The sequence below is a fragment of the Chionomys nivalis genome, chromosome 10, assembly GCF_950005125.1.
Source record: "Chionomys nivalis chromosome 10, mChiNiv1.1, whole genome shotgun sequence".
Taxonomy (NCBI): domain Eukaryota; kingdom Metazoa; phylum Chordata; class Mammalia; order Rodentia; family Cricetidae; genus Chionomys; species Chionomys nivalis.
In genome coordinates, this window is record NC_080095.1 from 37,363,022 (window position 1) to 37,375,994 (window position 12,973).

Below are 12,973 nucleotides of genomic sequence, written 5' to 3' on the forward strand. Positions count from 1 at the left end.
AGGAGAAACACCAAGGGCAACTACTTCAAGTGTTTTGGAGACTGAGTCCTCCCTCACCATCCAAGACTCAGCTAGACAGCCCTCAAGTCCAACTACATCCTTCTCCTAGTTCTTCTGAGAAAGCCACACCACCAGTCACTCTCTTACCTCCTGGTGCCCCCGTTTCCATCACTGGCGAGGGGCCCTTCAAGGGGTGCAGCTAACTACAAGAGCTGAGAACGCAATGAGCCTAAGCTAGGTTTTCACCATCTGGAAATCTAGACTGATAAGGAAATCTGTGCCTCTTCTGTTGTTTTGAATGTAAGACTTAGACACACTGTCAACTGAAGACAAGTGCATGTCTGTTGTTATAGTTGGTCCTGGTCTCCTGAGAAAGGTACATTACTCAGGGGTTGAGTTTTTCCATTGATTTGGAAACCTAAGCTTGGCAGTGGGCCCTGGACTGTAAACATTATGCCAGAGCCGAAGCAGGACCTACTGGGACATTTAGAGGATAGCCAGGGGAGCACCAAGGGCAGAGTGAGAGCCCAAGGCTGCAGGCTCTCTGGGCTGCCTGGGCAGGGAGAAGCTGGGGCCTCCCTCCCATGTCTTCATTCCCTACGATGTGACCATTCCACCCTGATAATCACAAGCCCTTTTCCTCAATTACTCGGGACTGGAAACTAGAGTGGATTATCACACGGAGATGGTCACAAAACAACAGCAAACTGTGTGACTTAGCCCTCTGGTCCCCAAATGGCTACATCTCACCACTGCGCATCTACTTCTTCCATCCAGGAAGAGAACATGAGAGACAAACACAGGTCGGCATCCATAAAGAAAGCAAGCTCTGGGAGGCACCTCACCAGGTGCTCACAGGCCTCGTAGGCCACCACCGGCCTAGAGAACCCCGACTGACAGTCCCATAGAGCCCCACCTGAGGGTTCCACCCGCTCCCACATCAAGGCCGTCCCAAGCCCAAGAAGCAGTCTATAAAAAGGTCTGAGATCTTAGGTAGTCCTGGCCTCATTGTGGGGCCTAGCCTTGGATGTCTGCTTTGTCCATGAGCTGTGGCTTGTCTAGCCCCTCAGCTATCACCCAGGGTGCATTCCTTCTGTAGTCAGAGCCTGGCCAGGCAGAGCACAGCTCAGCCTCCTACTTGCTATATTGACTACAGTCACATGCATAGTCTCTCTGCATCTAAGTGCGCCCCCAGTTAGATGCTGGTGATGGTTGCAGGGGAAGCTGCTTCACCTTACTTACCATTGGCATGGAGACACCAGATGCTGACCTGCTGGTCAAACACCGGCTTCCCTGTGATGGCTACACAGTGACTCAGGAGGGTCCTGATCTGGGCTGAGTCAATGCAATACACTCATGCAAGCGTACGTGGTTCTGTGATTCAGAAATTCTTCCAAGAAGTACTACAAAGGCAGTTTGATGCGCGGGCTTTAAGCATGACTGTTTCCACCCTAACCCTGCTCTGTCCCTTGCTGGTTCACTAGACTAATGACTTGATCGCTTGGGACTTCTGCTTCCCCACTGATGACATGGGGTGTAACACAACACCACGGGGCTGTTAAACATTAAAGAGGAAATACATGCGCAACACTTCTAGGAGTGTCTAACATGTTGAAAGGTCAGCTGTGATCATACGTGTTTCTCATTTGGGAGTCTAATGAGCTATGACATGTCTCCAAAAACACACATATCCCTCGGGCTCCTGAGCTCATATGAAGAAACTCTGGCACGACCCTGCCCAATGCAGCCCACCCTTGTCCCCACTCTGCCCATAGGCAAGCTCTGACCTCTTCCAGTTCCAAACCTATGCTTAGAACAGCTTCTCCCTTCCTGCCTGACCCCAACTATCCCCCATGTTAACCGCAAGCCTGACTGCCTCCGTCTGGCTGCCTCTCACCTCCTTCCGGCCTCCTCTCTATTTATTCAGGGATGGGCTGAAGCCCAAAGGTTTACCGTGAAGAGTCGAGGTTATTAGACGCCCCCCACCCTTAGGTACTAGAAGAGGCCTCGCACATGAGAGGCAAACTCTTTGCTGCGGCTTAATTACGCACAGATGTTGTGATGGGGTGCCAACGTGCAGGAGCAATCTATCTACAGTTTTAAAAGCTGAGCTGCGTTTGCAGCGCAAAATTTGTTTCCTGCTTATGATGTGCTTAGGCGAAATTAATTACTCGGGAGCCCTCATTTCCCCCATTGTCTTAGGAATGGTATGTGAGTTCTGGCAGCCGCGGGTCAGATCAGTATGTCAATTATTTACCAATTTGGCATCCTTGTTTCAAAAATCTGTGTTGTTGTTATTATTATTATTATTCCATGTCTTGGTCTGGCAGTTGCTAGTTGGCTCCAGCCAGGGGATGATTCTGCTGTTTCCATGGAAACACTGGAAGAGACTGTTGGGTTGTCTGGCTCAACACTCTGGCACTGAGGGACACCTCTGCCAGGTAAAAGGTGGCAGAAACTCCGAGAGGAGCAGCACACACAGAGTCAGAGAGCCTGACTAGAACTGGAACTCTACCCACAACACCCCGTATACCGGCATGGACTGGGAGAGGCCGCCTGACACACTATGACGCTCACTAAACACTGATGTCTCTTCTCCCCTCTCCAGCCAGCACTTTGTCCTGGGTAGATTAAGCACTTCCTCTTGGGAAGGCACCAAAATGAATACAAGTGTCCTTTGTGTGCAAAACACTTTGTAAGACAGGCAACACTTGAATCTGCTTGCTCCCATTAAGAGGGAAGTTTCTAGAGCAGGGGCCAATCGACAGTGACTACCACAGCAAGAGATCAAGAAAACAATAAATACAGAAAAAGGAATTTTTAAAAAACTGGGACATGCAAGTGGACACACACTTGAGGCCCTGCAGCCTCATGCTTCTTTTTCTGCATCCCTGATGCTGTGGAGTGTTGTACCCCGTGCTTATGTCTCCCGTGCACCCTGAGGTTTCTGTTGTACAGTTTTGCACACTGTAGTGATGGTCAGGGACACTGCTGTAACACAACTGGGTACTGCATTAGCAAATATAATAAGTCTCTTCGGAACAGGCTCCAATTGCAGCAGTGCTGGCTATCACTGTCGCCGGCACCAGCATCGTTCCGTGTTCTATGGCGGCAGAGGCCACAGCACAGTCCCACAAGGGTGCTCAGTTCATTCCATGCGATGAACAGATCCATTCATTGACAGGCAGGTCAATGGTCGTACCAGGGTTCACTCTTTTGGAAATGGCCTTTAAGGGCTTTAACCTAGGTCTCCAACTACCAATCACCTACATAAGAAACTTTGGCAGAGATGTCCCAACTCCCGCCTTCTAAGTGGGGATATCCAGGGTAGGACTCAATCCCACCCCCACCCCCACACTCATTCCTACTGCCCCACCCTCCTACCTTTAGGAAGTCAAAGTGCTTGAGCATATGGGCCACCTTCTCTGCATTCCTCCCTTCATTCAGGAAGTCCAACTCGAGAGGCAGATTCTTCTTGGCTTCATCCACCAGCCACATGAATTCAAAATCTGGGAAGAGTTGCTTCACGGCCAGGACAAGCACCTGAAATCCAGCACACAGCCTGTCAGCCAGCCCAGGGTGCCCAGCAAGGAAGAAACACTTCCGACCCGCTGCCTGGGTCTCCCGTAGAGGACACCTATGAGTGGCCTCGGTCACTATAACTGTACCAATTCCAAGACAACGAGAAGCTAACAGCATCCAGAAGTAACCTTGACGACGGTTGGCTAGGTGCTCCCTGGCTGGATACCAGCACGACGCTGAGCACTAACGTCCCTCTGAATCCACACAATTACGGGAGACATGTAGGTACATGACATGCCACTAATTAGGGCTCTGAGAGCTCCTGTGGTTTCCACAGCTGCCCAGCAAGGAAACCCGAGGGCAGTTCCAGGTGGGTCTACCAGGCTCCCAAGGCCTTGATCGGACAGCTTCCATAAACCGTGCTGTGGCCACTCCCATGTTTGGTCTTACTTTGTTGTTTGTTTGGGGGTTGAGGAACTAAACTTGGGGCTTTGCATGTGCGAGGTAGACAAGCTCTCGACAGCTGACCCAAACCCCTGGCCCAGAGTTGTTCTCCGCCAGTTATAAAGGGCGGAGGGGGTGCTGCCGCAGTAGCTGACACTTTGCCTTTGAAGCAGTTACCATGCAGGCCGAGCATGCCTGACTCAAAGTTCTGAAAGCGGAAATGCCCGAGATCTGAAACTTCCTCAAGGCTCGAATGACATCACAAATGGAAACTTCCACACCTGACCTCATGACAGGCTGCATTCAAAATGTAAGAGCACTAAAGTTATTGTATAAAATTACCATCAGGCTACGAGTGCAAAATGTATATGAGACATAAATGAATTCTGTCTTTCGACATCCCTAAGATGCTTCATTATATAGGTACAAAATTCCATAATCCAAAAGATCCTCCTGGTACCCAGCAGTTTTTATTAGAAATATATTCACCCTGCCTTATTTTCTGTTGCCTGCATAAAATAAGACCTTTCATAATTTAAAAAAATGGAATAAATAAACCTACAGGCTTGACAAAACAAAGGTTTGTCCACCTAGATGAAAAACTTAGAATTCTGGCACTGGGTTCACCGCAGCTTCTTGACAGCGAGATGAAGATGGGAGTCCGAAGGTCTATCTGGCATCTGGGTGCGAGTTTGAGAATGTGTGTTAAACATCAGAGGCAGAGGACAAGAACCCAGCGAGAGGAGCCAAGCATGTACCACGCCCTGACAGGTGTGGGCACTCGGTGTCAATGCCCCCCTTGTTCCCCACCCTTCCTTTCCAGTCCCCAGAAGGACCCTCTGAGCCCCCACCGACAGGCATCTTCTGGGCCTCCTTTTGTAATGGTCTCAGATTATGCACAATGTACTAGATACATGTGAGAGAAAGAGAAATCAAAATCTATTGGGAAGCCGTCACCCAAAAGGCATTTGCTGCTTTGTTTTGAAACCTTGTGATCTCTGTGATGTACCAGGTGCCGTTTTAGAACCATCACATGGGGTTACTATGGTCAATTTCTAACAAAACAATTTTTAATTACGTTGGGACATTGTGTAATTTCTTTTCCGTCTTGTCCAGTCACTTACCGGCTAGACCTGTGACCTTACACCAACTGGCTTCGTTTATTGTATTTCTGCTGGTGCTGCACGAAACTGGCGGTACCCAGTGGGCCAGGGCACTGTGCGTCAGGCCCAGGCACCTGGATATGACACCCGCCGACACTGCTTCCCATAAGGTATCCTCAGATGACCCTGATAGAGCAAGCGTGCAAAAATACAAGTGGCTGTCCTAGACCTAAGGCCAGCCTGGGGCACCAAGACTACTGAAGGCAACTGAATTCCTCTTTCTGGGCCCAAGTTCAGAAAAAAAACAAACAAACAACAAAACTCTGGGTGTTTTACTCAGGTCTGAATGTTGAGCCTCACCTAGAGGTACAGGAGAGCAGCACCTCTTAGGTCAAACTCTTAGGTCAAACCCGGGTATACACAGGGAGGTACCTGTAGCCTACACTGGGGGAAGCTGTTGACCAAGCAGCCATTACTCACTGCTTTTTGTGTGTTTGTGCTATTTATGAAAATTTTAATTATTCTTAATATCCAAGCATTCTGAAAGGCATTTTAAAGGTTTTTCCATCACTAACCATTCATATAATTAGTCATTCCTAATGCTATTGGTCACCATTAGTACTCTACGCCATTCATCACAAAGGCAGACACTTTATCAATATTCATTGCTAATAACTAATTAGTACGTTAGTTCATAACCCAAATCTTCACAGGACTCACAGAACTGGGTCTCATTCTATGGGTGGTGGGTCCCTCAGTGGCTACACAGGCCCTCTTTCCAGGGGAGAAAACAAGAATCCTGAGGACATCCAAAACTACAGACAGCACCAAGTCCTTTGTTTACTATTCTTTCCTATGCATGAAGGCTTATAACTCATACTGAGGCATAGCAAGAGAATAAGGAAAATAAGTAATTATGATAATATACTGAAATAAAAGTTATACAGACGCAGTCTCAAAATACCTTCTTGTGCCGTATAGACTGTGGTTGGCTGTGGGTAACCAAGCCACAGATACCTGAAAACCGTGAAAAATCAAACTGGATAAAGGGAGACTCTGTCCTTTAAATTGAGAGGTTTGCAGGCCAGTAAGTAAACTCAGCTGTACAATCCTGAGGATTTAAGTTCAATCCCCAAAACCCAGAGTAGAAGGGAAGAACCTGACCCAAGAGTGTCTTCTGACTTCCACGCAATGCCATGGCACTCAGGCACCCGTATTCACACACACACACACACACACACACACACACACACACACGCACACGCACATGCACACACGCATACATGCAGACCATACGTACACACACAAGCAGCCTTTTTGGAGGAAGTGTGTCACCGCTGGGGCAGGCTTTGAGGTTTCCTATGCTCAGGATACCAGTGTGACACTCAATCAACTTCCTGTTGCCTGCAAGATGTAGGACTCTCAGCTTCTTGTATAATACCATGCATGTTGCCATGTTCCCCACTATGATGATAATGGACTAAACTTCTGAACTGTAAGGGAGGCACCACAATTAAATGTTTTCTTTATAAGAGTTGCTGTGCTCATGGTGTCTCTTCACGGCAATAAAAAATCCTAAGACAGGAGCATACACACACACACACATATACATACACACACACATACACATACATACACACATACCCCATACCCATACCTTTTTTTTGTTTTGTTTTGTTTTGTTTTGTTTTGTTTTTCCAGACAGGGTTTCTCTGCAGCTTTGGAGCCTGTCCTGGAACTAGCTCTTGTAGACCAGGCTGGCCTCGAACTCACAGAGATCCGCCTGCCTTTGCCTCCCAAGTGCTGGGATTAAAGGCGTGCGCCACCACCTCCTGGCGCACATACTGTTTTTTTTAAACAAGAGACCTGTTAGAGAAGTCGTCCGTCTCGCGGTTACCGCAGGTCACCAGCCCCCTATGTGAGGTGGCCAACCTGAAATCCTGATGTCAGTTATGAGGCCCAGGATATGCGCAGTTTTGCCCCACGGGGTGAAGCAGAAGAAGGGAGGGTCATGGGTTCGAGAGGGTTAGCTGCTGTTCTCTCTTCTCACGGTTTACAAGAGTCAAGAACGCCCGCTTCCCCTTCTCTGTTCACTGCACACCCATCTAGGAGCCCAACCTAAGGAGATTCATTTTGGTTTCTTTCTGACAACAGATGCAACCGACTAAAATAAAGCAGGTGTTGTCTTCTGTTTGCCTTTTTAAAATTGTTCCCCAAAATGCACTTCCTCCATAAAACCCTCCCAGCAGCCAGTGTTCGCACCAGCAGCCAGCACTTACTCAGCCCTTGCAGATGTCTACTGGGCACTCACACGAACGGAGAAACGGAAAAGCAAACGAACACGGGAACATTTCAGGGTATCCATCTTCCCCTCCAGACAATTGCATGCACGGTTGAGTGATGGGAAGGGGCGAGGTTTCGTTTTTGGAGATCTGGGTGGGAACAGGGTTACCTCTGAGCTCTAACAGAGAATTCGCTTCCAAATCTGGAATCAAGGAACAGTGAGCAACTAATGCCTCCCTCAAGGTGCAGTAGTCAAAACAGAGCAAGGCACTGTGGTCCATGCCTGGTGATGCCAGCACGGGAGCGGCTGAGGCCGGACTACGCTGAGTTCACAAACAGCCTGGGCTACAAACTGAGAATCTCTATTAAAAAAGAAAAGAAACTAAAGATAATGAAATTATTTTCCCATATAGTAATTTGCCTCACAGTAGAGAAAAATCAGTTGTGAGACATACAATAATACAATGGAAAATTAGAATAATGTGGAAGTTTGAAAACAAGTGATGGTATTTATTTGTTTGTTTTTAAAAACAAGACCTCTTAATCCAAGGTAGCCCTGGATATACTAGAGCTAGCTATGTAGACCTTGTTAGTCTCAAACTCACAGAAATCCTCCTACCTCTGCCTCCCGAGTACTAGAATCAAAGTTGTGCACCACCATGCCCAGCCACAGTGACATTTATTTGTAATTGAAAAAAGAAAGAAAGAAAACACTCGTCACTTAGTACCCATAGTGTGCCAGCTGCATGCTCCAGGAACTTTGCAGACACGCTCATTCCACCATCCTGCCCACTTTCTGGGCACCCTGAGCACCCCTGGAACAGTTTCTATCCGCCCCGCCTGAATCTGGACCCAGGTTTTCCTCCGTCCTTCCTGGAGTCAGTCCTGTCTCCTACAAGACAGCGTGAGCTGATACAAAGAGGAAGCTTGGGGAAGGTGCAGAGCAAGCTGTGCAATCAGCAAAGCACAGCGGAGGTTACTGCTATCGGGCACTGTAAGATAAACACCACTCCGTGGAAAGCAGCACACAGAGACAGGCCCACACTGATCCGCGCTGGTAAAGATGGGTGCTACAGGACGGATGGTCAGCTCGGGGCCATGTAAACACCTGCCACTGGCTGGGTTCATCTTTCTCCAGGTGAGTTATTAAAGCGCATGCCTTTCAGAGCATAAAAGAACAGAGTGAACACAGTTGCCCATGGGATAGCTTACATTCCTGCATATTTATGTATCTGTTTCTTTTAACTAAAATTGGCTGTTGGATTCTGTGCCAATCCAGGAATTACCTAGCCACCCACTGTTCAATCCACCCATTTAGAAAAGAAACAAGAAGACAGACACTGTGGAAATGCTACTTAAAAAGTTACCAGTCGTTTCTTTATAAGACCCTTATGAAAGGCCAAGTGACATCAAGCAATAGACCAGACACTGGCACTCAGGCCGGAAAGCTCTGCCTCAACGCATCAGACCACTCGGGGGCCGTGGCACATGCATGGCCTGGCATCAGCCATGATTTAGATCCTTGGGGGTGACAAAGCAAGGTTCTCCACCAGCTTCAGAAGTTCTATAGGCAACAGGGGTGTGGGGGTGACATAGGGTGGTGCTGTGGGAACTGGGGATGTCACCACCAGCAGCTTAGAGGCCACCAAGTCCCACCCTGCTCCAGCAATGACCACGGCAGTGCATATGGCCAGCTGAGCTCCCACCACCTTGGGCAGGAGAGAACTGCAGCGCTGGCCCGCAGGTGGAAAGATGGTGCCCGTCCCCTCGGTCCTTCCTGCTGAATCACTGTTCCAATCTCGGGGCCCAATTAGTCTGGCTCTGAGCAGTCACACAAATCAATAAGCGTCACCAGCGGTGCATCTGGAAGTAGAGTTACCCCGACTGCTCAAGGGACAGTAGCGGGTGATAATGACAAAGCTGAAACGCGTCCCTGGCTGAGCCTCTCTTGTCTGCACAAAGTCACTGGAGTCATCAGACTTGTCAGGCGCTGGGCTTTGAGTGACTTCTCTCTCTCTGTCATCTCGCTACGCTCTGTCCCAGAGACAGTCCCCCATCCCCAAGGGTATGGCCTGGTTTGCAGAAAACACCAGACCCTAGGGTGGCACATATTCTAGGGACCAACCCAGGCGCCAACTCCCCCAAACACCTTTCTGGCTAAGATGATACTAGGGCATCCTCCTGTCAATCAGGGAAGACAGGCTTCACTGAGAAGGTGATGCTGGACGGGCCTGTGCCATTCAAGGGGATTCATTCTTCTTGCCAGAACAGTCATGGTATTATTACTTCAAGCAACAACAAATGAAGAGACTCCTAGGGCCTCCTTTTGGGGGTGGGGACAGGGCAAGAATATAAGGGAGAAAGCAACCATCTTTAGCATCTGAGTGATACCAGAGCTGTGCAGCTATTTGGGGGCATGTGAGGAACTGTTAGGACAAGCCAGGAAGCTGAGGAAGCCAATGGCCAACTACAGATGGGAAGAACAATGAGGTGTCAGGTTAACCAACCTTGGGACAGCTGGTACAGGTGCCTCCCCATGTGACAGAGTATGGGTATCCCGTCTGCCTCGTTTCTCTATGGACACTCTAATAATTGTAGCCAAAAGCATCCTAGCTGGGACAGCCTGTAGTCTTCACCTCTTCACTCTCAAGACTCTCAATCCAGGAAGCCACTGTGCCCTCCATCTTTACATGAGATATGTGTTCAGATTTGCCTTCCTAAAAAAGCAAATATTCAGAGGCTAAGATGATTAGTCCTTCTCCTTTTAGTAGGAATTACTTTAATCAGATTGCCCTTCCAACAGCAAGTGGCAAGCCTGAAGGCACCCGATACCTGGAATTGGTGCAGAATGAAGCCCAGCAATCTATGTAGAAAAGCCAGGCACCTACGCCTGCCCACAAGCTTCTGGTACCTAAGGTGGCCTTAGCATCCCCTAGAAATAGACCATTTTTCTCCTGCCATGAAGACTTGCGCACCTTCCTAGGGTTGTCATTCCTAAAATAAAGATACCACTTACATCTGGACTTTGGAAGAAAAACTGATTTCAGATGTCAAACAACCAAAGTTTTCTAATTGGGTTTCCTGGTGGAGAATGGTAACTATGACAGAACTTTCCCACCAAAGACCCAGCCGGGTCCTGCTCCTGCTGGTGGCTGTGTGGGTAGCAGCATCAGGTCCTCCTGTGCTCCCAACCCTAACCCTCCCAGTCACTACCAAGAGGACGTTGTGTGCTCTGCAGAGGACCTGCCAGGCATCCATCCCAACAAAAGCATCCTCAGGAAGGAAGATGTCAAACTTTTACTACTATTCTTAACACCATTGACTCTACAGCCACCATTCCTTAAGGAGTCAGCGAGAATCTGAACAGAGCAAAGTGACAGCTCTCCTCCTGACCCTTGGGGCTATGATACCTAGGCTGGGCAAAGGTAGGCTCTTGCCTGACTCTAGAACCATCAGAAACCCATGGATCCTCCCTGGCTTCTGTTCCCTCCTGCTTATGATCATGTCTTAAGTCACCAAGAGATTCTCTAAAACCTTAGGCCTGCAGCATGGGACCAAGGCCACTCAGTGGTCCTGGTCCCTCAGCCCATCTACTCCCTCCGAAAGACATGCAGCAGCTATTCCAAACCTTCACCCCCTCGAGCCTCCAGTGCCACCTCCTACCCTCTCACTCTTGGCAGATGGTCTGGCCTCCTACAGCAGAGAAAAAATAGAGGCTATCAGCCTGGTACACACTCTGCTGCCCACCTCCCCTCCTCTCCCCAGGGCCCCACACACTCATTTATACGCAGCCTCACTGCCTTCTACTTACAAAGCAAAGACTCATCAAAAGCCAATGTGTTTGTGTTCTCAGTGCCCAATCTCCTGAGCACTCTCCTCTGACTTGACTTCTCGATTGTGTCTCTCTGCTGAGTCTCCCATATCCCTTCCCATTCAGCTAAGGCCTCCCTGTATCTCAGGAGCACTGAAGTCTACAGTTTGGACTAACTCTCCCCAGCCTCGCACTGGACGAGACAATTGTATACTGTGCCTCACTTTCTTGGGTCTCAGTTCTCTCCTTCACACCTTCATAGCTGCTCTTCCTAACACCTCTAGGATCCTCCAACCCCAAATACCCTTTTCAGTGCCTTCCTGATTTGGTCTTCCACTTGGCAATGCTAAGCAATTCTGGAAAACTCTACTTTCCAAAATGGCTACAACAATGTTCCCATTCCAATATGCCTCTGGAACCTCAGATGCTCAATACTTTCCTAACCTAGAGCAATTTCTTTTCCCTCGACTAGACTCTAGTTGATATGTAGGCAAAGTTTTTTGCTTGTTTGTTTTCTTTTGTTCTGTTTTGTTTTGGCTTGTTTTTTGGTTTTGTTTTGTTTTGTTTTTTTTCTGAAGCATGCATAGGCAGCCCGTATATGGTGGTTCTGTTGAACTTGTCCATACTGGGTTTCATGGTCTAAGTTGATGAGGACGACTGACCATGTCTCTTCCTCCAAAGGGCACCAGACATCATTACAGATGGTTGTGAGCTACCATATGGTTGCTGGGAACTAAACTCAGGACCTTTGGAAGGGCAGGCAGTGCTCTTAACCACTGAGTCATCTTACACCAGAAACCTAAGAACTTCTACCTCCTCCTTGGCCCCTCCCCACAAAGAGCTAGCCACAAAGTCCGGATGACTCCTCCTCTACCCCCGTGACACTGTCTTGCTTCATACCTTATTCTCTCACACCAACACAGCAGCCCTTCAATTATTCGGACTATCCAGACTTTGTGCTTTCCCAACGCATTCTCCTGACTGCCCACACACTTTTATTTCCAGTGCTATCTGATCACGACAGTCCCCTGACTAGAATTCTAAATGGTTCCCCCACTGAATACTGAACATGTTGTCAGAACCACAAGTACTTCATTGTTGACTACGGCCAGTGTTCTACACCTGAGCCTGGGATAAGGGTCCTCTCCTGCCCCGCTTATCCTCCCAGCCTCACTTCCAACCCCTCCCACCATCTGAGTTAGTGGAATTCTCCAAGCTCCTTCTGCTCTTATTAGCCTCAGGGCCCTCCCACATGTGGGGCTATCCTTGCACTGGCCAGCAGTGTCATGAGTCCTTCGAGTCTGCAAGGACATTAACCTTGCAGGGAAGCCCCCTTGTCAACATCACGCAACCTGACATAGTGCCTTCCCGCGGTTGAGAGCTCAGGTTCCTACTTGATGAGTGTTTGTTTACATACCTGTCTCCTTACTAAACAGGAGGGTAGGGACAGAGCTCACTTACTCACATGCCTTCATTAGCAAGTGAGAAGAGACCTTGGTTGAGTCCAGATTAAGAAGGAAAGGAAGAGAGACTAGGAAGGAGAGGGACATGTGGGATCAACAGACTGTTGACCTCCATGTATGAGTATTGGCTTCTTCTCCAATAATAGGAGCACATACGTTCCCTCCCTTGCTGGACACACATATAGAAGATTCCAGGAGTACACAGGCCCTTTTGGAACCTCCTTAGGGCCGTTTGCAAGAATGTTAAGTTTGCTAATTCAAAACAAACGTCATAGAAGCAAATGAGTCATCTGCATAACTATTTCTATGTGATCTGCACATCATTTTTCTGTGCTTGGCTTATCACG

At 48.5% G+C, this 12,973-nt stretch overlaps 1 protein-coding gene across 7 annotated transcripts in view; it reads right to left on the bottom strand.

Moving 5' to 3' along the window:
* The window catches only part of Adck1 (aarF domain containing kinase 1), a 99,133-nt gene that overhangs the window by 18,591 nt on the left and 67,569 nt on the right, over positions 1-12,973 (bottom strand). For all 7 annotated transcript variants that reach the window (XM_057782485.1, XM_057782484.1, XM_057782483.1 and 4 more), the window contains one exon: positions 3,385-3,543. In XM_057782485.1, the coding sequence (XP_057638468.1) occupies positions 3,385-3,543 (159 nt within the window). The remainder of the gene's footprint in view (positions 1-3,384; positions 3,544-12,973) is intronic.